The following is a 21474-nucleotide window of genomic DNA, read 5'->3' as shown; positions in this document are numbered from 1 at the left end:
TAACATATATATATCATAAACTGAACTCTCCTATCTATTTAATACTAATGGTATACACGTACCATAAATGGGAGAAAGGAACAAGGAGAGAGATAAAAGAAATGAAAGAAAGAGAAAAATCTCCCAGAGGCCAAAGAGAAAATGACTGCAGTCTGGTCAGTGATGTAGTCTATTTTTGACTTGCGGGATTTATTTCTTGAAATATTTCCTAAAAAACTTATTACCTCAATGCCCAAAAGAAGAGGCAGGCAAAGGGTGATCCCTCCAACCATTTCTGCTATCTCATCTCCACGTCGGACTGTAATAACAGCATATACAGTCAATCCAATAACGTTGGGAATTTCTGCTGCTGTTTTGGGGGAAGAACACAGCTTGGACGACAAATTATTGTTGAGCCCAGGAGGACCTAGTACACCCCCAATTTCCAGAGAGGCCGCAATCGATCAGGTGCCCATGGAGGGTGAACTGACCCTGAAGTTATAGATCTGGTGTCTTCAATGCCAATGGTGGCATTGTCACGCTTTGTCACCTGTAGGGGGTTCTATGCCGGTGAGATTGAGCGGTGGTGAGGGAGAGGGAATTTCGAGCCAGGCTGCCGGTGAGGGAGCCGATGGAAATCTGGCACTTGTATCCCCCCTCAAGCCGCTTGAGAGACCAAGAGTGGTTACACTGGATTCACTCTGGAATGCGATTGAAAACCTTCATTTGGTATATACAGATTTTGTGAGTTACCTTAAATCTTTCCACCAGTCTTTCAAACAATCTCGAGGCAGTAACTCAACAACACACAACAGAATTGGTTAAGGTGGAGAAACTTTTGATTGATACAAAAAGTTTAGTGACTCAACAGATGGCAGATAAGTCATTAATTTTGAGAAAATTTGAAAATCTGGAAAACTAAAATAAAAGTTTGAATTTGAGAATCTTGAATTTTCCTGTTACCAGGTTTCTATCTCCTCAAGAACTTTTTAAACATTTTATGATTACAATTTTAAAGATTTCTGAATCTAATATCCCTCCTTTACAGATTATTATTTGAAAAGAACACAGAGAGATTCAGATATGGATAAGAAGGAAGTTGATTTATCTACTATGTTGGAGTCATTGGAGATAGAACTTTCTGGGCAAGCAACACTATTGGTCTCTTTTGTGTTTTCCCAAGATAAAGAGATGGTGTTAAAGTTATATTATAATCTTAAACAAGTCTCCTTTTTAGGAGAAAGGATATATATTTTTCCTGATGTCTCGAAAAAGACATAAGTTCGGAGGAAAGAATTTCTTACATACCGCAATAAAGTTGTTTCTTTAGGTGCAGAATACCAATTGAGATTTCCTTGTAAATGCTTTATTTCTAATCAGGGTAATAGGTATATATTTTTTCTTTTAAAAAAAAAAATCTTTATTAATTTTCAAATATTAACAGTGCAACACACAGGTATAAGAACATATAATAAGTCAAGAAAAGCACATTCAACTTACAGATATTCAAAATCAATCATTTTATCCCACCCACCCATCGATTAATCAATAATACAAATGTATATACTCTTTCAAAAACCTACACTTATTTAAAATAATACAATAGTACAATCCCTCCCTCCCTCCCACCCTGGAAACCCAGAAATACATTAAGAAACTGCTGTGCCAAACCAAAAGGCCAAAGAGGCTTCTAGCATCAGTGTTTGGGATACAACTAGATGGCATCAAGTTTAAAGGTGTCATTTTAGTTAACCCTGGTGAAGCAGTATTAATCTATTTTAGCCACAAAGGGAGATTGTGAATGCCATCAAATATCAGTTAGAGATTACAACTCCTGAAGCAGGTATGTTGAGTCTGTTGTATTATATCTCTGGATTCAGTACATTTTTTCTCATCTGTACTCTGTTTTCTATTGTGGATAAGAGTGGGATGAAAATAAAAGTTGTTGAAAGTCTATTCTGTGATAAGAACTTTGAACAACTTTATTTTAATCCCACTCTTATCCACATTTTATAAAACAATTAAAAACACTTATTTTTCAAGGTTTATGGCTAACTAGATTCTTTCTACATAATGTCCTCCTAATTTGTACTTTCCTTATTAATCTTTTGTAAACCACGTTGTACTTTACAGCTATGCGGTCTAGAAATCCAATGTTATGTTATGTTTCCTGGTTATAATTGTCCAACCAATTATCCCTACTCCTTTCTTCTGTTTGGCTCCTCTAATGCTCACCACCCATCATTCTGTAGGCAACTACATAGCTAGATTCATTTTCATAGCCCTGGAAGAGAGAAAGCTGGTTGTCCTGATATTAACTTTGAAATATTTAATTTCTTTCTAGTTGCACTGAAGAAATCACAAATTTAATTCGAGTGCCAGAGACAACATTTGAATCGAGACAATCAAGCAGTACCTTAAATATCACCCATAGAATGGAACTCTCTCAAATTTACTGTTGTGCCAATAACTCTGCTGGCTCATCCTGTGAGAGGAGCAATTTTAATCCCCAAGGTAGTGCACAGCTTTTTACCTCTTCTGATCAGAACTGTCATTTGAAGTTCAGAGTACTGTTTCTATGAGGCCATTGCTCAAAATTACTGTTGGGATTAACACAAAGTTCGCAGAAAGAAGAAAGCAACAACCGTAGAAATCGGAATTGGCAAATCCAGGTTGAGACATGTACAGTTCCAGTAGTATTTTAGAAAAGGATCTGCTGATATAGCGTTTTTCTAAAATGCATACAGGAATGCACATGTTTGTTGTGCTTGATAATGGCCAAAAAAGTTAGGCGTCCTAAGGTCGGATCTAAAGAAACGCAAAATGGAGCAGAGACCAGACCTTCAACCTGAAAAAAGAACTTGAATGACAACCATATAGGGTGGAATCTGAAAAACGGACCCAGCACGGACATTTCAGCTAACAAACTTATATTAGGAGTCCCTAAAAGAAACCACATAACAAATGGCCAGTATGTAGTTAGGTATAAAACAGAACTTGAATGGCATCTTCATAAATGAAACAAGAACTCACTTGAGTCATGTCTGTGTTGGGTCTGTTTTTTAGATTTCACCCTATATTGTAGTCATTAAAGTACTTTTTTTTTCAGCATGAAGGTCTGGTCTTCTCTTCTCCATTTTGAGTTTTTATTAACATGAAATTAACATGTGGTTTACATATGCATTATTCAACGCCAAATGCTCAGAGGGCTTGAGCGCTGGTGTAAATGTACATGCTAAAGATGGCTGCAAAATGTATCGATATGTATTACAATGGACGTTAATGAGGTTAGTAATAGGCTTACCAGATTTGTTAATTAAAAAAAAGAGGACACGTGGCCCTGCCCCCAGGCCTGCCCCACCCATTCCATCCCCAGCCCCGCCCCAATCTGCCCTCAGCTCCGCCCCCACACAAACCTCATCTCTTCTTCCCCAAGTCTGAGCTGCATTTGCAGGGCCTCCAAACATAAGCGGATGTGATGCTAGGGTTATCAGACGTCTGTGAAAATCCAGGCGTGTCCTCTTTTTAGAGGACTGTCCAGGTGCACATATGGACTTTCCAAAACCCGGCAGTTTGTCCGGGTTTTGGAAAGGCCCAAAGAGCTTCGGCCGCATCTAGAGGACCTATGAGCATGTGAGGATGTTGTGAGGCTCTCCAGACTCGGCCTGATGGTCAGGGAAGAAGAGACGAGGCTTTCTGGGGGCAAGACTGGAGGCAGAATGGGGTGGGCCATGTGTCCATGTTTTTTCTTCTCAAAATATAGTAACCCTATGTGATGCAATGACATCACATGCATGCGTGTATTCATGTGAGGTCATTGCATCACATCTACGCATGCCCGGAGGCCCCCCAGACATGGCCTCAAGCTTGGGAACTTCCAAAACCCGGACAAACTGCTAGGTTTTGAAAATCCTCTACCTACAGTCCTGCCAGCAGGGGGTGCTATTTCACTAGTACATTTTCAATACTGAGGAACAGACAAGCTCTGCAGGACTGCAGGGAAACTGAAGCATCACCCTCAACTGGCACCACCTCAACTGAAGCACCATCCTCAACTGGCATAGGAGCTTCATGGGAATTAGTTGAATTGTTGCTAATAAAAGGTTTTGAACTTCAATCTCTAGTGTCCTTGGATTTGTGGAAGACTTGTGGTCCGTCCATACTTTGAAGGATTTTGTTGTGTGTATCAGCATAGGGTCTTTATTCTCCTGTCTTTTTGGTTTATAACTTACTACAACATACAATTTTGTTTGTATTTAGATCATCATCTTTTTATTGCAGGGGTTAAATCTTTCCATGAAGTCCAAGATAACACAGTATACTACATCATTATTGGATTTTGTTCTCTATGCATTTTCTCTTTAAGTATATTACTTTACCATAAATATAGAAAGGTAAGAGTTTTAGTCCTTTCTACATATCTTCATGTGAAGTTAATTTCTTTATATACGGTAACCCCTTACTTTGTTCATTTTTAAAGCCATACCGGTATGAAAGCCAATTACAAATGATACAGTTTATTGGCTCATCAGATAACGAGTACATTTACATTGACTTCAGAGAACTGGAGTATGATCATAAATGGGAGTTTCCGAGGGAAAATTTGGAACTGGGTAAGCGATGTTAATAGCATGGTCATTGCTATATTTCAATTAACTAACAATCACAGTAACATGAGGCTTTGCGCTGCAGGGAAGGTCCTTGGGTCCGGTGCCTTTGGGAAAGTAGTGAATGCGACAGCCTATGGTATTAGCAAGCCAGGGGTCTCGATCCAGGTTGCTGTCAAAATGCTGAAAGGTAAAAAAGGATTACTATTTGTGTTTCAACAGACATGCATTGCAAACAGTGACAGTTATCACATGGTTTAGTCATGATGCTTGCCTTTTTACATAACATTTCCTCAGCAGAATTTATTCTCCCCCTCCCCTTTTACTAGGCCGTGGTAGAGGTTTCTACTGCGGCTCGGAGCTCTAAATGCTCCGATGCTGTTCCGACACTCATATAATTCCTATGAGCATCGGATCATTTAGGGCTGGATTCTGTAACTGGCACCGATATCGGCAGCCGCCTTACAAGCAGCCACCGATCGCATCGATGGGAACGATAGGCACCAGAAATGTAGGCCAAGGTTATCCGGGCCTACATTTCCAGTGCCTACCTTTGCGTGAATTGCACCTACATAGATGCTTTAGCCGCCCAATGTAGGGTTACCAGACGTCCGGATTTCCCCGGACATGTCCTCCTTTTGAGGACATGTCCGGGGGTGCAGACGGCTTTTCAAAACCTGGCACTTTGTCTGGGTTTTGAAAAGCTTTCCTCCAAATCACATCGGGCAGGAGGGCATGTTGCGCATGATGTCATTGTGCTGCCTCCATGCATGCGCGGATGTCCTGCCAAGAGCAGGCAGCGGGGGGCGGGGCGGGGCCGGGACTGGGTAGAACTGGGCAGGCCTGGGGGGCAGTTCCTGGGGGGTCCGAATTTTCCAAACGGAAAATCTGGTAAACCTAGCCTAATGCCACTTCCGGCATTGGCCATGCCTACGTTGGCAATTGACAGCCTAAAGTGCCTACGTAGGTGCAATTTTGGCAATCTAAAGTGCCTACGCAGGCGCAGCAGGTGCTTCAACATCACCATTTTTTCCCATGTCTAACGGCATTCTTCGGTTAACTTAGACTCTGATAGGGCCTAAGTTATTAGTGCCTAAGTTTAGGTGCCAATTTTAGAATTTCCCACTTAGCTCTTAGTAAAAGAGGGCCTTGTGATGAATCTTCTCCCCTAAATTCAATCACTACTGTGTTATCTGTATCAAACGCTTAAAAGATTGGAGGAACAATATACTGATGTGTATTAACAATGGCCCTTATTGTGGTATTTAACATCTGTGTTAGCAGTCAATGCTAATGACATGCAAATGAGGAGTCTGCAATGCTAGGGGCCCTAGATAAGGCGGACGCCCTTTTCTATATTTTCCTTGGGTATCTTTCAGTGAACATCTGTGTTGATGTATTTATTCATTTTCATTTGACATGAAAAGCGGAACAAAAAATTTACTTTGATTTCATTAGAAAATTTTTTTTTAAATCATTCTTTCAGTTTAAAAATTCAAACATTCTGTTTATGTTTATTGGTATTTGATATACCGCCCTCTTTTGGAGAAGTTCAGAGCAGTATACAATTTTTTTTTAATCAGGTACAAGGGGCCGCTAAAAAGATCACAGCCCAACCAAAAAGAGAATGATGTGGAGCCATGAAACTTACAAAGTTATTCCATACTTTTCTTGACACTTTTCAATTCAATAAAACGAGTCGAAAAGTGTCAAGAAAAGTGCCCGCAGCATTCTTTAAACAAGCCTGAAGGGCCTGGAATGAAGGGGTTACTCATGTGTTATTGTGACTACAGACTCATGTCTGATGTAACTAGCATCCTGGGGAAAGGGAGAATAGGGGAAGCCAGGGGGACCTTCATTTCCTTGTGTAATTCAATTTGGTGCTTATTTTGTTTATTAGAAAACAAACTAAACCAAAATAAAAATCAAATTGAGAAACAAATTTAAAATATGAAATAAAAATCTTCTCCTAAACATACCTAATATTAAAGTATGTACAGTAATGTCATTGTTAATGCCAATGTATACCTCTCTGAGATATATATATATATATATATATATATATTATTATTATTTTTTATTTTTTGCATCAACGTGTTTATTTTAAATTGTGCATATTTTATTTTTTTTTTTTTCCATGAAAGTTTATTGATATTTAATAAACAAAAAAAAGAGAAAAATGTACAATGTACAGAGGCAATTTGCATTAACAATAAAGTACAATAAGATACAAAGTAGATCTACAATTAGGCATGAGCATTGTGCAAGTATGCGGTCAGAGGGGACCATATTTTAGACACTTGTCTGAATTGACCTCTATGTCTATACAAGGTAAGTTCAAATCTATGATGCTGTAATACCAAATTCCACCAGTGGTGAGTATTAAGAAGGTTTGACGATTTCCAATTAGAAAGAATCAGTTTTTGTGCTAAAGTTATCAATATATCAAAAAGCTTTGTTTGTTGATCTGTTAAGGTTATTCCAGTGGATTGTGATTTGAACATCACTGTTGAGAAAGACAATTCACAATTTAAGTGGAAAATATTTTGTATAATACTCCATACATCGGACCAGAAAGAGTGGACTAAGGGACAATCAAACATCATGTGGAAAATGGAGCCCTTGCCCTTTTCACAATTCCAACAAGTGTTGGAAGGTAAAAAGCCAGCAACATGAAGTTTATGAGGAGTCCAAACAGCTTTATGATATAAAAAATACATAGATTGTATCGTACTGGCCGATGAAACGGCCCTCATTGATTTAGACCAGAGGAGTGCCCATGCTCGACTATTGATCTGAGAATCACACTCTCTCTCCCAAATATCCTTGAGAGCATTAAGGAGTGGTAGGGTCCACATAATAGTTAGTTTATACAGTTTAGAGGCAACATGTCCAAGCGACAAATATTGTACAGCTAAAGTGTGGAGAGTAGGTGTCTGAGATGAGAGTAGTTGAACAACCGGTGATTTAGATATACAATGATGAAGTTGCATCCATTTAAAGAACGCAGAGGATGGGAGATTAAATTTCTCCTGGAGAATGGCGAATGGAAGTAATTTATGATTGACATCTAAAATATCTTGAAGGGAAAGAATTCCCTTATCAATCCATTCTTTCCAGAGAAATGATTTCTTATTAATGATTATGTTGGTATTAAACCATATAGAAAGAGACGGTGATTTAAGGTATGAGTGTTCAAGATGTGAGTCAAATTCAAGTAAGCATTGAGAGGTCATTTTTAAAAGAGGGTTATCAAGGGATGCCGCTGGGGCAGTCAGATATGCAGATGGCTGAAGAGGCTGCATTAATTGTTTTTCAAGTTCAAACCAAACTGGTAAATAAATATCAGAATCCGCAAACCAATATAAACCCTGATGGACAATAAAGGATTTATGATAAGTAAAAAAATCAGGAAAGAGAACTCCTCCATTTTCCTTATTGAGTTTGAGTTTACGTAGAGCTATACGTGGTTGTTTATTTTTCCAAAGAAAGGAAGAAAGAAGCGAGTCAAGTTTTTTATAAAACACTGTAGGAAAAAGATATGGGATCATAAGTAGGATATAATTCACTTTAGGCATAAGCATCATTTTAATAGTCTCAAGACGTCCCCACCAAGATATATATAGAGGATGCCAGGACTGAATCAGGTTTTTAACAATCTGAAGTATATGATGCATATTTATATCAATAGTATCTGGGAGAGAAGGAGTAAGTTCAATACCTAAATATTTTAGTTTTTCTGGGGTCCATTGGAGATTATAGGGTTTAACCATGGAAGAGTTAGCATAGTGATTCAGAGGGAGGGATTCTGTTTTATCTTGGTTTAATTTATATCCAGAAAACGAGGAATACTCTGTAATAATTTGAAAAAGTTCTTTAAGAGAGCTTTCAGGATTAGATATGTAGAGAAAAACATCATCTGCATACGCAGAAAGTTTTATGTTAATAGATTTACACACAATACCAGATAAATTTGGATTTTGTCGGATACGGATTAGTAGGGGCTCAAGTGCTAAATTGAATAAGTACGGTGATAGAGGACAACCCTGTCTTGTTCCTCTATGTAAATGAAAAGAGTCCGATAGTGTATTATTTGCAATGATTCTAGCTGAGGGATCTGTATATAATACTTTAATCATTTGAATAAAAGAGGAGCCTGCACCAAACCATTTCAAAACACAGAAAAGATAATTCCATTCGATCCTATCAAAGGCCTTCTCGGCATCCAAAGATAGGGCTATAATGGGATGTTGTGAAGATTTCGCCATGTGAGATAGGTGAAAAAATAGTCTAGTATTATCAGCTATAAGTCTACCAGGCATGAAACCTATTTGATTAGGGTGTATAACTTTATGGATACAAAGCTTAAGTCTATTGGCCAAAATTTTAGCATATATTTTATAGTCGACATTTAGGAGTGAAATAGGCCTATAATTTTGTACCAAAAGAGAATCTTTGTTAGGCTTTGGAATGACTGTTATTATAGCTTCAGAAAAACGACTATGAATAATATTATCTGGCGTCAGATATTGGAGCAAATGGTGAAGATGTGGTAATAACTCAGTCCGAAATATCTTGTAAAATTCTACTGGGATTCCATCCGCTCCCGGAGATTTGTGAGATTGTAATTGTTTTAATGCAAGACGTGTTTCATCAATATCAATAGGTTTATCTAAAGCAGAGGAATCCAATGAAGACCAGATTGGATGATCTAAGTTCTGGAGAAAGGCAGATAAGGAGGACGAATTGAGAGGTGTATCAGATTGATACAATTTATGATAGAAGGTCTGAAATTCCTCAAGAATGCCAGTGTATGAAGTGACATTAATATGGTTACTATTCTGGATAGCAGGAATCTGAATCTTATTTTTCTTCCTCTTTAGATAAGAGGCTAACATTTTGCCACTTTTATTACCCTCAGCATAATATTTAGCTTTAGTTAGGAAAATTTGCATTCCAGCCTGTTTGGATAGGATAGAGTTATATTGATATTTAAGTTGACATAAGGTGTTATATTGGATAGGATCTTTCGAAAGAGAAAATTTAGTCTCTAAATCTGATATTTGAGTCTCAAGGTTTGTTAAGACTATTTGTTCAGTTTTACGTTTATGAGAGGCGATGGATATGAATTCTCCCCGTAAGGAGGCCTTAAAGGCTTCCCAAGTCGTTAATGGGTTGGTATCTGTTACGAGATTTTGCTGAAAATAGTTTTTGATAAATAAATTAATACGTTGTACAGTCTGATCATCTTCCAAGAGTGAGAGCTGCATTCTCCATAGGGGGGATTTAGGAATTGGATTGGCATTCCGAAACAAAACACAAGTCACTAAAGCATGATCAGATACAAGTATTGGGGATATTGAAGAGCTAACTAATGAGTTTAGAAGTTGTTGAGAGATAAAAATATAGTCAAGACGGGAGAAGCTATTATGAGGAATAGAATGGTATGTATATTCTCTGGCTGTGGGATGTTGGATACGCCAAGAATCCGTCAGCTGCAATTGTGTAACGAGTGAATGAAGAGATATATGTGATTTTTGTTGAGTTGGCTTGGAAGGAGATTGTTTATCAATATGGAGGTCAAAGGGAAGATTGAAATCTCCAGCCATTATAATCGGTAAAGGGTCAAAAGATTGAATTTCTGTCAGTAAATTTTAAAAAAAATCTGGAGAGTCACTATTAGGTGCATAAATATTAACCAATAGGAGCTGCACACCACGAAGCTCAATTTGAGCTACTATCCATCTTCCATTGATATCAGTTTTTTGATTAATGATGGTAGGTTGTAGTGATACAGAAAATAGTATAGACACTCCCCCTCTTCTTCCTGAGGAGGGAGAGTCAATAGCCAAAGTTATCCAAGGGCAGGATTTAGTTAAAATGGAGGTGTTCGAAAGATGAGTTTCTTGTAACATAATGATATCTGGCTGCTTACGTTTCAGATGTAATAAAACTTTCTTTCGTTTAATAGGATTATTTAGACCATTTATATTCCAGGAGACAACTGTAAGTGGTGAATGACTATTTAGAGACATGTAGCATGTATGTGGATGCTATAAAGATCGTTAGAGGAAAGAGTGTACCTCTCAAGAGCATTGTAGAAAAAGGAAAGAATGCAATATGCCCAATAGTAAGAACAAGAAAAAAGCTCTGTAACACAGAGCAAACTACATAAATCGAAACAGTAGGCAAAAAGGACTAAGATAGTCCAGCCCAATAGAACAGGAAGAAAGAACGGAGCCATTAATCAAAGGAAGCAGAGGCACATATATCCCCCTCTCTTCAAAGATACTTATATCTATGTGGAGCAATAACAGATGTTATTAATAAAAGCATTTTTGCTCAAAAGTTATATTAACCTTTATTATTGGAATTTTTATTTTTTTATTTTTTTTTTTGAATTCTATTTTTATTTTTTATTTATTTATTTATTTATTTTTTTTTCCTTTTCTTTTATTCTATTTTTTTTATTTTATTTTTTTTTTTTTTATTCTTTTTATTTTTAAAGTTTTTATTAATTTTTATTTATTCATGAGAGTTGGTCAATCAAGCTATCAATAAAACTATTTTTTTTTTGGTTTTTTATTTGTTATATCATTTTATATTTTTTATTTTGTATTTGTTTTTTTATTCTTTTTATTTTTAAAGTTTTTATTAATTTTTATTTATTCATGAGAGTTGGTCAATCAAGCTATCAATAAACTATATTTTTTTTTTGTTTTTTATTTGTTATATCATTTTATATTTTTTATTTTGTATTTGTATTTTGTATTGTTTTTGGTTTTTTTTTTTTTTTTCCCCTTTTTTCCTTTCTTTTCCTTTGTTGTTATTGTTTGTTGTTTGTTTTATTACGGAGGTTGGTCAATCAATCTATATAAGAAAAAAAAATTTTTATGTACAAAATTTGTTACATTTTATTCCTTTTCTATTAACTCTTTATTTTTAATTTTAATTTTTCTTTTTTCTTTTTTGAATTAAATTCCTTTTCCCTCCTTTTTCATTAAAGCTAATCAATCTAACAGTCTAACCGTCATATTTATTTTTTTTTTTCTTTTTTTCTTTAATATACAAAATTTATTGTAATAACCCATAATTAAATCAAAATATTTGTTTGGTGAAGTTAGCAGAGGATTGAAACGTAAAGGAGTCTATGTGTGGTATAAATCATTTCGTAAAAACAGGAGATAAATACCTTATATAAAATTTCTCAATGTAACTATAACCAAAATTTTCAAATAGCAATATACAATAAACCTGGCACATAATAAAAGAAACATTAGAGTATCTTAGGTAGAGAATATCAAGTCTTGCATTTAGAAAAAGAAAGATCATCTCTCATTAAGGCAAAAAGTTAGTCAATTTAGTTAAAGGTGTTAAGAAAGAAGAAAATAAAATTTCCTTAATCAGTCATAGGCATACAGTTATCACTGTATGCTTCTTCTAGCCATTCTCTAGTCCCCATCATTCATCTCCTATTTTCAAAAATGGGAGTGAAACAGCGTAGAAGAAACATATGCACATATTATTAGTGATCAACAACTGACACATAGGAATCATAGTATATGTGAGAGTGTCAAAGGCAAAGAGATGGAACCCTTAGATATATAATTGAGATGAAATTTCATTAGGTGACTATCAAATGAACCCTAGTGCATATAGCAATTAACATATGTTCACAATGAACGTAAAGTTATTTGAAATGGAAAAAATAAAAATCCAGGAATAATAAGGACTAGAGAATCCAGGTGGAAGTGCTGTGTAGATATGATAATCAGATATAAATGTAGAACAACCATTGTGTACCTAAGAGTGACAAGAAGACAGTAGTCAAGAGTGACGTATAAGTATAGAGACAGAAAGTAAGGATTAAATCAGATTAAATGTGAATATATGGAATGGACTAGTTCTATAATAATAGCACTGCAAGAAAGAGTAAGGAAGGGAGATGGAGAAGAGTCAATGAACAGCGATACACAATCATGGTTCAACAAAAAAAAAGCCTTGGGCTAAGTGAGAAGAGACAGTAAAGTAGGGGATGGAATAACAAAGATATGTATGCAAGAAGAAAGGAAAATTTAAAAAAAAGTAGTCATATGGAAGAGAGAAATGAAACCGGCAAACATTAACCCACTCAGTAAATTACAGTGAAAAGTAACATGTAGGCAGTAAAGTAAGTCCCAATAATAAAATGGCAGGGGCAGAAGTCATTCGTGAAGCAGTGTAGAGGCTGACAGAATCCGACTGCCAAGTCAGTGAAGAAGAAAGTTAAGTGAATAGTGGGTCTCCTGCCGCAGTAAAGATAAATATAGAGTCTGTAGCGATGTAAAGTAGATCAGAGAGAAGGGTTATTATGATCATCTTTGGCAAGTAGGGTGAAGAAAGTAGGAAGTATTAAGCCGCAGATCCAAGAAAGATATTCAGGTAGATGACATTCCTTGTGATTGCAGATTATCCAGAAATGACTGAAGGAGTTCAGGTGATTCGAAGTGCCTTGTTGAGTTGTTGAGAGTCACGATCATTCGGGCTGGGTATTGTAATCCATAACGAGCCCCCATGGATTTCAGCCGTGCACGCAGGTCCAGAAAGGACTTCCTTTTTCGCGCCGTGGTCTTGGCAAGGTCGGGAACAATTATAAACTTCTTGTCAGCGTAAGTTAAATTTTTTTGCGTTTTGGCAGCAGTCAAAATCTGGAGAGCTTGAGGATATCGTAATAATTTAGCCACAATCGGCCGCGGCCTTGTAAATCCCGGTTTCGGTGAAGATGGCGTTCTGTGAGCCCGCTCAAACTGAAGCGGGAGGTCTGTGGTGATGTTTAACAACTTCGGCAGAGAGTCAGTAAGAAATTTAATTAGATCCGATCCTTCAGAATTCTCCTGTAATCCGATTATTCTTATATTATTACGGCGATTACGATTACAGAGATCCTCCAGGTCTTGATCCATTTTTTTAAAACGCTGTTGTACTTGCGTTTCAAATTGCGCAAAGGAAAGCGCCGCCATGTCGGCTCTGTTTTCTAGAGAATCGACACGTGCCGTGCAGGCAGCAAAGGAGGCGGTGAGAGAGTTTATTTCAGCTTTCATTTCACATGTAATGTCATATTGCTTGGTAATAAGCTCTTTAAGAGCCCGAAGCTCATCTAAAACTGCGTCGGATGAAGTTTGCAGGGATGAAGTTGACGGTTTCTCCGGTGAGGGAGGATCATGCTTGGTGCGCTTAGATCCGGTGGATTGAGTCGGAGAGGTCTCATTTTTATTAGATTTATTGGCGGACATCTCATACGTTGTTAGAGACAAAGTGCGCCAGAGAAAAGCAACTTTAAAAGCTTGCTCCGATTCGATGATTTGGTGCGTTTAGAGGAGAAAGGAGATTATGCGGCCATCTTGCTTCCTGGCTCAACAGCGCCCCCCAATTGTGCATATTTTAATGTTTTAATGTTATATTGTTTTCAGCTGTGCCATAATTGGCATAATTTTGCATAATGTTATCATATTGGCATCTTGGTGTTAAACATGAGAAGCCTGGGTCTACCTAAGTTGACATTTTAGGAAACAGATCTACTAGTCCTCTGACTCACCTTTATTATAATACACCTATATAGCATCTGATTGACAATGCTGATACCCTCCCCCCCAACCTTTATCAAATTCTATATGGTCTACCTAAATCGATGTGCCTAGCTGATGTGGGTGCCTAACTTAATTTTTTGATAGAATTAATTGGCACTGATAATTGACAATTAGCACCTCTTAACTGACATAAATTGCATTCAATTAGATATTAGGCACCTAACTTGGTACCTGCCATTTTGAAATAGGTGCCAAGTTCAAGGCATCCACCACAAAGTAGGCATGAGGGAGGTGGATCATGGGTGTTTTTCATATAGGTGCCTGTTTTGGACTTAGGTGCCAGTAGGTGCCTAACTTAGACACAGGTATTTAGCCGAAGAAAACCCTGGCATATATATATGATGCACCTAAACGTTAGGACATTTATGGCCTCTTTTACAAAGCCGCGCTAATGGCCCATAGAGATTTAAAGGGCTTCGGGGCTGTTGCCGTGCGGCTTTGTAAAAGAGGCCGTTAGTGATGCCTAAGCCTGCTTAGGTGGTGCTAAGCTTGATTCTATAAAGTCTGCCTAACTTTTATAGAATCACACGTAGCACTATAATAGCCAGCACGTAATTTTTAGGTGCCATATATAGAATCAGGTCCCAAATGCCTCCAGAGATGTCTAATGGGTTTAACTATTACAGCATGAGTTAGGGCAAAAAGCCAAAGATATGAGTATATTATTGTAATAAAATATGATTTAATGTATTAATATTTGGGAGATAGGGGGGGAAATGGTTGTTTCATTTATATTTGTGTATTAAGGTGCATTTTATGCAAGCTTTTAATGTTACATTATCTGTAATGCACTGCAAATTGTTTGAAAATTCAATAAAGATATATATATATATATATAAAGAAAAGTATGGGTCAAATGCAACCTTCAACCAATAAGAATAAAGAATACATGGCCTATGCAGCAAACTGGCTTGCTCTAGCATACAGGCTGCCAACACAATACAAAACAAATAATGTAAATATGGTCCCTCAAATTGTATAGGTAGAGCTCTCATTTGATTACTAAGTTTGTCATGCTATCTATATTCTTTTTGAGCAATGTTGTACATACCTATTAACTGAGGGAAAATTGTATTTAGCTGATTCTTTTCATGTAGGGTACAGAAAAGAATTTGTGAATTGCAATAAACCAATCATGTACTTTCACAAATTATACAGGCGCATTTATGAGTCTCTCCTTCCCAAGTTTTGGTATCATATGTAATAGAATCATTTTTGTAGATAAATCAGATACCCTGGAAAAAGAGGCTCTCATGTCTGAGCTGAAAATGATGACTCATATTGGAAGTCATGACAACATTGTGAATCTGTTGGGAGCTTGCACTTTGTCAGGTAAGACTTGCTTACAGTAGAACTCCAAATTGTCAAGATTAGTCCCATGCTATAAACTAAGAATAATAGAAAAAGAATTACGGACCCAGTGATGATGAGGAGAGGCTCCTGCCTAGTTATACCATGGTGAGTTATCTGGCTACCAATATTCAGCAGTAATTAACCGGGCATTGCTGCTGAGTATTGATTGCAACCACAGTGGCACTGTCCATGGAATGCCAAGGAGCTGGGAGTTATAAGGGGACCAGCAATATTCAGTGCCACTATCTGCATACCTAATTGGGTAAGTTGAACTGCAGAAGTTTCAAGTTTAATAAGATTTGATATACCACTTAAAAATTGTCTAAGTGGTGTACATTACATAAAAAAATAAAAATATATAAACTTAAAAATATAAAAAGACATGAACCAAAACAGGACGAACTGAGACAAGTAGGAAGAGGGGGTAACAAGAAAGAAAGACAAAAAAGGGCGACACAGTAGGGAAGGGAAGCTATGCTCTTCCTTATTTAGTTTTTGAGGGGAATTGGTAGTCTAGGACATGTCGTAAGTGTCCCTAAATAAAAAAGTTTTTAAGTTCATTTTATATTGATCTATATTTTCTTCCTCTCTTAAGTAGAGCGGTAGTGAGTTCCAGTGTGTGGGTGCGGTAATTGAGAAAATACGTAGTATCGTAGAAAAGATGTCTTAAGGATGGAACATGTAAGAGGAATTGATTGCTGGATCTTAGTGTTCTTGAAGAGCAGTAGGGGACAAGTAATATATCAATAAAACCCGGTGTATGACTTTGCCTGGAAAGGTATGCAGGTCTGGCATTGAATACTGGCTGCACCTAAGATGTTTAATGCCGGTGCCTGGACAAGGCCCATCATTGAATATCCAGGTCTCACTGTGGTGGATGAATATGGACTGGCAAGTCTATAGAGTCAGGATGAAGAAATGCTTCCACCAAGGATGGTCTGACTAAAAGTCTATAGTCATAAATCTGGACACAACTTGACTCTACACGGCCAGTGTTTCTGCACCTAAGTGCCTTCCTGTCTACAATTTGACACAGATATTAGTAATAAATCATCTCTTCAGAAATAAAACCATTGTATAAAAATTAAGTGTAATTAGATCTATTCATACATCTAACCACATTTACAAATTTTAAAACAGTACCAATGTAAGAAATGATAATTTATTTTTTTTTTCATTATTGAAATTTCTAATTACAATACAATATTTAGAAATCAAGAAAATGGTATACAGGAAATTTAGCCATAAAAAAAAATAATACAATCATCTCATCAAGTCCACTTCATGGCGAGGAAAAGAGCTGAAAACATAAAAGAACAAAATAACACAGTTTTGGCTGGAAATCATATATATAATCCCAATTTACCTTCTGGAACAGATTAAACTGATTTTTTCTCAGATTTATTTAAAAGAAAAGTTTCTAGCTGACTAGGTTTCTAAAAGACATAAGAATTATTTTCCCATGTGACTAGGCAATTTGGAAGAAAACTTCAAAAAAAAGTGCCTCTGATTGTTAAGATTTTAAGTCTCAGCAAAAGAAAGGCCTTACGCTGAATTTGTGTCTGCCTAGACACATCAGGAAAAATAGAAACTGACTGACCATAAAACAAATCTGATTTTTTGGGAAAGTAAGCTTTCATAATAATTCTTTTTTTTCTCCAAGGATGATAATATAATCAACAATGTAGATCTTTTGAAATAAGTTCTTGTGTATTTTCTAGAAATCTCATAAGATCTCAACTATCAGGTGAATTAATATTATCCATATCTCCTTCTGGAGGAATATAATATGCATTAGTAATATCCCTATCTTCGAAAGTTACCTGCAATATTTATTTAAGATAGATTTTGAAAAACTCTCTAGGTGATAAGAAGTGAGTTACTGGAAAATTTAGTAGCCTCAAGTTAAGGGCCTTTATAGAATTTTCAAATATTTCCAATTTTGAATGAATCATTAAATTATCTTTAATTGTTGAAGCTTGTGCAGATTGGCAAATCTTAACTTGAGCTTCCATTTTTCCAAGCTGCTGTTCAACCAGTTTTAATTTAGAATCTTGCTCCTTAAACTTCACAGACACCTCTTCAGAAAATTTTGCAATTATTTGTAAATTAATTTGTAGGGTTCTATCCATTAGAGTTCTATCCATTTTTATTATTGCTTACATAATATCTTTTAAGGTAATATCACTGCCTTCTGAGACTGAATCATTTATCATTTATCGAATGATATTTAAAAGATACAGGATTAGGAACAGAATCTGCCTGAAAACCAATCCATCTTGGTGGGGGCATCAGCTCGCGTCCGCCTCTCTGTTCCTTCCCCGCCCCCTCCTGCTGCATGTGTGCGCCCATTCCCTGTTTCTGTACCTCCTTAATATTCCCAGCGCAAGCAGCAACCCTAACCTGCTGCTCGTACCTTTTGATCATCCCATGCCCTCTATGACAGACACACTACACCGAACACTAGAAACAGTAGTAACATGGATGAAAGATCATAAACTGAAGCTGAACCCAGACAAAACTAAATGAATCCTCCTCGAAAATAACAAAGTCCAAATCATAACCAATATAGAAATTAACTCAATCAATTACCCCATTCAACCCATCCTAAAACTACTAGGAATGATGATAGATAGATGCTACACCATGCAACCACAAATCAATAAAACAATACAGAAATCATTTGCAGTTATGAGAAACTTAAGACAAGTTTGAAAATTCTTCGATAGAACACAATTCTGGCTCTTAGTACAATCCCTAGTTCTAGGTCTTTTAGACTATTGCAACATTCTCTACCTCCCCTGCCCAGCAACAATGATAAAACAACTACAAACAATCCAAAATACAGCACTGAGATTTATCTATTCATTGAGGAAACACGACCACATCACAGAGGCATACCTCAACTCACACTGGCTTCCAATTCTGGCAAGAATACTATTCAAATTCTACTGTCTACTATTTAAAACCATAAACGGCGACAGCCCAACCTACCTGAACAACCGCCTCATCCAAACTATATCAACTAGACATAGGAAAACTTACACCCATTCACGCACCCTCCAATCAAAGAAGTCAAACAGAAAAAAAACTATATGATGGCCTCCTAGCCACACAAGCAGCAAAACTCAACAACCAAATCTCCAATCTACTAATTATGACCCCAGACTACAAAACATTCAGAAAAGAAATAAAGACTCTACTTTTCAAGAAATTCCTGCAAACGACTTAAAACCGCTAGCTCCTTCTCACTTCTCAATACCACTTCCCAATACCTTCCTGATTCCCCAAAGCAACCTCATCTACTCTTATCTCCTCTAGAAATTACCAGATATCTTCTTTTTGTAATACGTTTTTGTAATTCTTTTGTAATCCGCCTTGAACCGCAAGGCAATGGTGGAATAGAAATCTCTAATATAATGTAATGTAATGTAAATCCCATCCATTTTATGTAATAGGACCTATTCACTAATAACATGCATTTACAGAGTTAGCACGCACTGATAGCACCCTTTAGTAGATCTACCGGTAATACTGCTTGGCCAATATCATGAAAGGTTTTCAACTGATATACTACATATTTACAGCCTCACAATATACTGTAGAATAAGTTGTAGCATACTATTGTAAATATGTTAAAATATTATTATTTCAGGACCAATTTACTTGATTTTTGAATTCTGTTGCCATGGTGACCTTCTCGAATACTTAAGAAGCAAGAGAGGAACGTTCCACAAGACTCTGACTGACGTATTCAAAGAGAATAATTTCAGTTTTTACAATACCTTCCATGAAGATCACAACTCCAGGTAAAAGTCTTAACAAAATTACCAGATGGAACAATATACTTTAAAATGCATGTCTGGATATAGAATAAAATCAGAAAAAATAACCAAGGAGACCTCTACTCTTCTGGGGAACCAGCTCTTTTCTTAACATGCATGTCTCTTATTAATATTGTAGAAATTGATGATAATTGCTGCAAAATTGCTTTGTTTATACCTGGGAATGTTAATCAGTCTAATTCAGTAGTTCTTAAACCTGTCCTGGGGTACCCCCAGCCAGTTGAGTTTTCTAGATATCCCTAATGAATATGCATGAGGCAGATTTGCATGCCTGTCACCTCTATTTCATGTCTGCCTCATTAGGGATATATTGAAAACCCGACTAGCTGGGGGTCCCCCAGGACAGGTTTAAGAACCACTGGTCTAGTTACTTACTTTTGCAAATATTTTAGCACTTTAGATGAAGAAATTTCATACTCTCTTATAATGCTATAAATCACTCAGGGGAAATTTTTCCAAGTGGGGGATTGGTTTTCTGCATACATCATTGTAGATTCATATAATAAATTTATGGTTTTATTGACCCTCCTGGTTTTTCGCCTTATTTGGGAAGACTATTGTCCAACTGTTAATCTTTTTGTGAGTATTTTATTATGTTGGACCTTTTTTTCTGTTTGTGCATATCATGTCAGGAATGAACTTCACTCCTAAACCAGGGTAAGTGGAGTATGATCTCAGTCTCTCAAATTTACTGCTAATACTCACCATAGTACTTGCATTATGCCAAAGAGTTTCTTTCTGGAGTTCATAAGATGTAACGTGGATAGGCAACTTATCCAGATGAACTTGGAAGTTCTGTTTGATTAAGTCTATGGCACCCAAAACAATGAGTATCTGGTGCTTCGTTAGGTTTTTTTGGCCAACAGACATCTGTTGGATGTTCTGCCCTGCTTATTAAGTAGTTGAAATGGTAGACTGAAAATCTACTTGCAATTATTTATAAATATAATTGAAGTCAAGTATTCCGCACTTTAGGTCCCAGGGTGTACTGCTATTAATTAAAAGGAGCAAGACAGACAAAAGTTAGGTGTTCCAAAATGAAAATCTTTACTGAATAAATGTCTTCAAAGAAAATAGTCAAAGATAATTGATTCCAAAGTATCTTCACAGCATACAAATATATATCAGCATAATACGGACTACTATGTTGTGAAATCAACTTTTTTCCAAATGTGGTTGTTGAGTCGGGTGAAACCTATGTTATCCCAGAATGATTTTTGAATTGTAGTCCAAAGTATGATGATTCAAAGATTGGATTACTGCAACACTAATGTATATCTTGGAATGATTTCATCTATATGCAAGGTGCTGCAGGTTATACAAAATGCTGCAGCACATTTGATTTGTGGTGGCAGTTGATATCAGCAAGTTGATATCAGCAATGGCTGCATTGATTACCCATTAAATTTCGTAAACGAGGGACCACTGAAAAGTTCTCAGCCCAACCAAGAAGAGAATAACGTGGAGTCATGAAACTTACAAGATATTCCACACTTTTCTTGACACTTTTTGTTTCATTTCATATAATTGAAAAGTGTCAAGAAAAGTGTGGAATAACTTGTATGTTTCATGGCTCTACGTTATTCTCTTCTTGGTTGGGCTGAGAACTTTTCAGCAGCCCCTCAAAGTTTATAAAGTGTTGGTGATGATTTTTCAAGCAATGCATTGTGGTGTACCGTGCGACTTGTCAAATATTTTCACTTTGTATTGACCACAGTGATCTTTGAAATCAGAGATAGCTATGCATTTATTTGGAGATGAGATTCAACAGGAGAATGGCAATTTCGGTGGCCGGGGTAAACTTGTGGAATAATTTGATTGGACAACTAAGATTAACCAAGGAGATATAGAGTTTTAAGACGCTTTTAAAAACAACTCTTTTTATAGAAGCATTTCGTGTAGGCAGTTAAAAAAGCAGTAATGGAAAGAATTAACAAATGTATGATGGAATGTGATTAATATTGTTTTATGTATCTGTGTATTTTTGACATTTTGTGTATGTGTATCTGAAATCTGCTTAGGTATAGGTGGGCTACAAATTTTTTAAATAAATAAATAAATACT

At 36.5% G+C, this 21474-nt stretch overlaps 1 protein-coding gene across 1 annotated transcript in view; it reads left to right on the top strand.

Moving 5' to 3' along the window:
• The window catches only part of FLT3 (fms related receptor tyrosine kinase 3), a 102127-nt gene that overhangs the window by 57725 nt on the left and 22928 nt on the right, over positions 1–21474 (top strand). Inside the window, exons 12-17 of the mRNA XM_033948637.1 lie at positions 2324–2493; positions 4261–4373; positions 4460–4592; positions 4672–4776; positions 15434–15544; positions 19221–19374. Coding sequence (XP_033804528.1) covers positions 2324–2493; positions 4261–4373; positions 4460–4592; positions 4672–4776; positions 15434–15544; positions 19221–19374 — 786 coding nt within the window. The remainder of the gene's footprint in view (positions 1–2323; positions 2494–4260; positions 4374–4459; positions 4593–4671; positions 4777–15433; positions 15545–19220; positions 19375–21474) is intronic.

This window comes from Geotrypetes seraphini, chromosome 6 (genome assembly GCF_902459505.1).
Source record: "Geotrypetes seraphini chromosome 6, aGeoSer1.1, whole genome shotgun sequence".
Classification (NCBI taxonomy): Eukaryota; Metazoa; Chordata; class Amphibia; order Gymnophiona; family Dermophiidae; genus Geotrypetes; species Geotrypetes seraphini.
The sequence above is the reverse complement of the archived record's forward strand: the minus strand, read 5'-3'. Positions and strand labels throughout refer to the sequence as shown.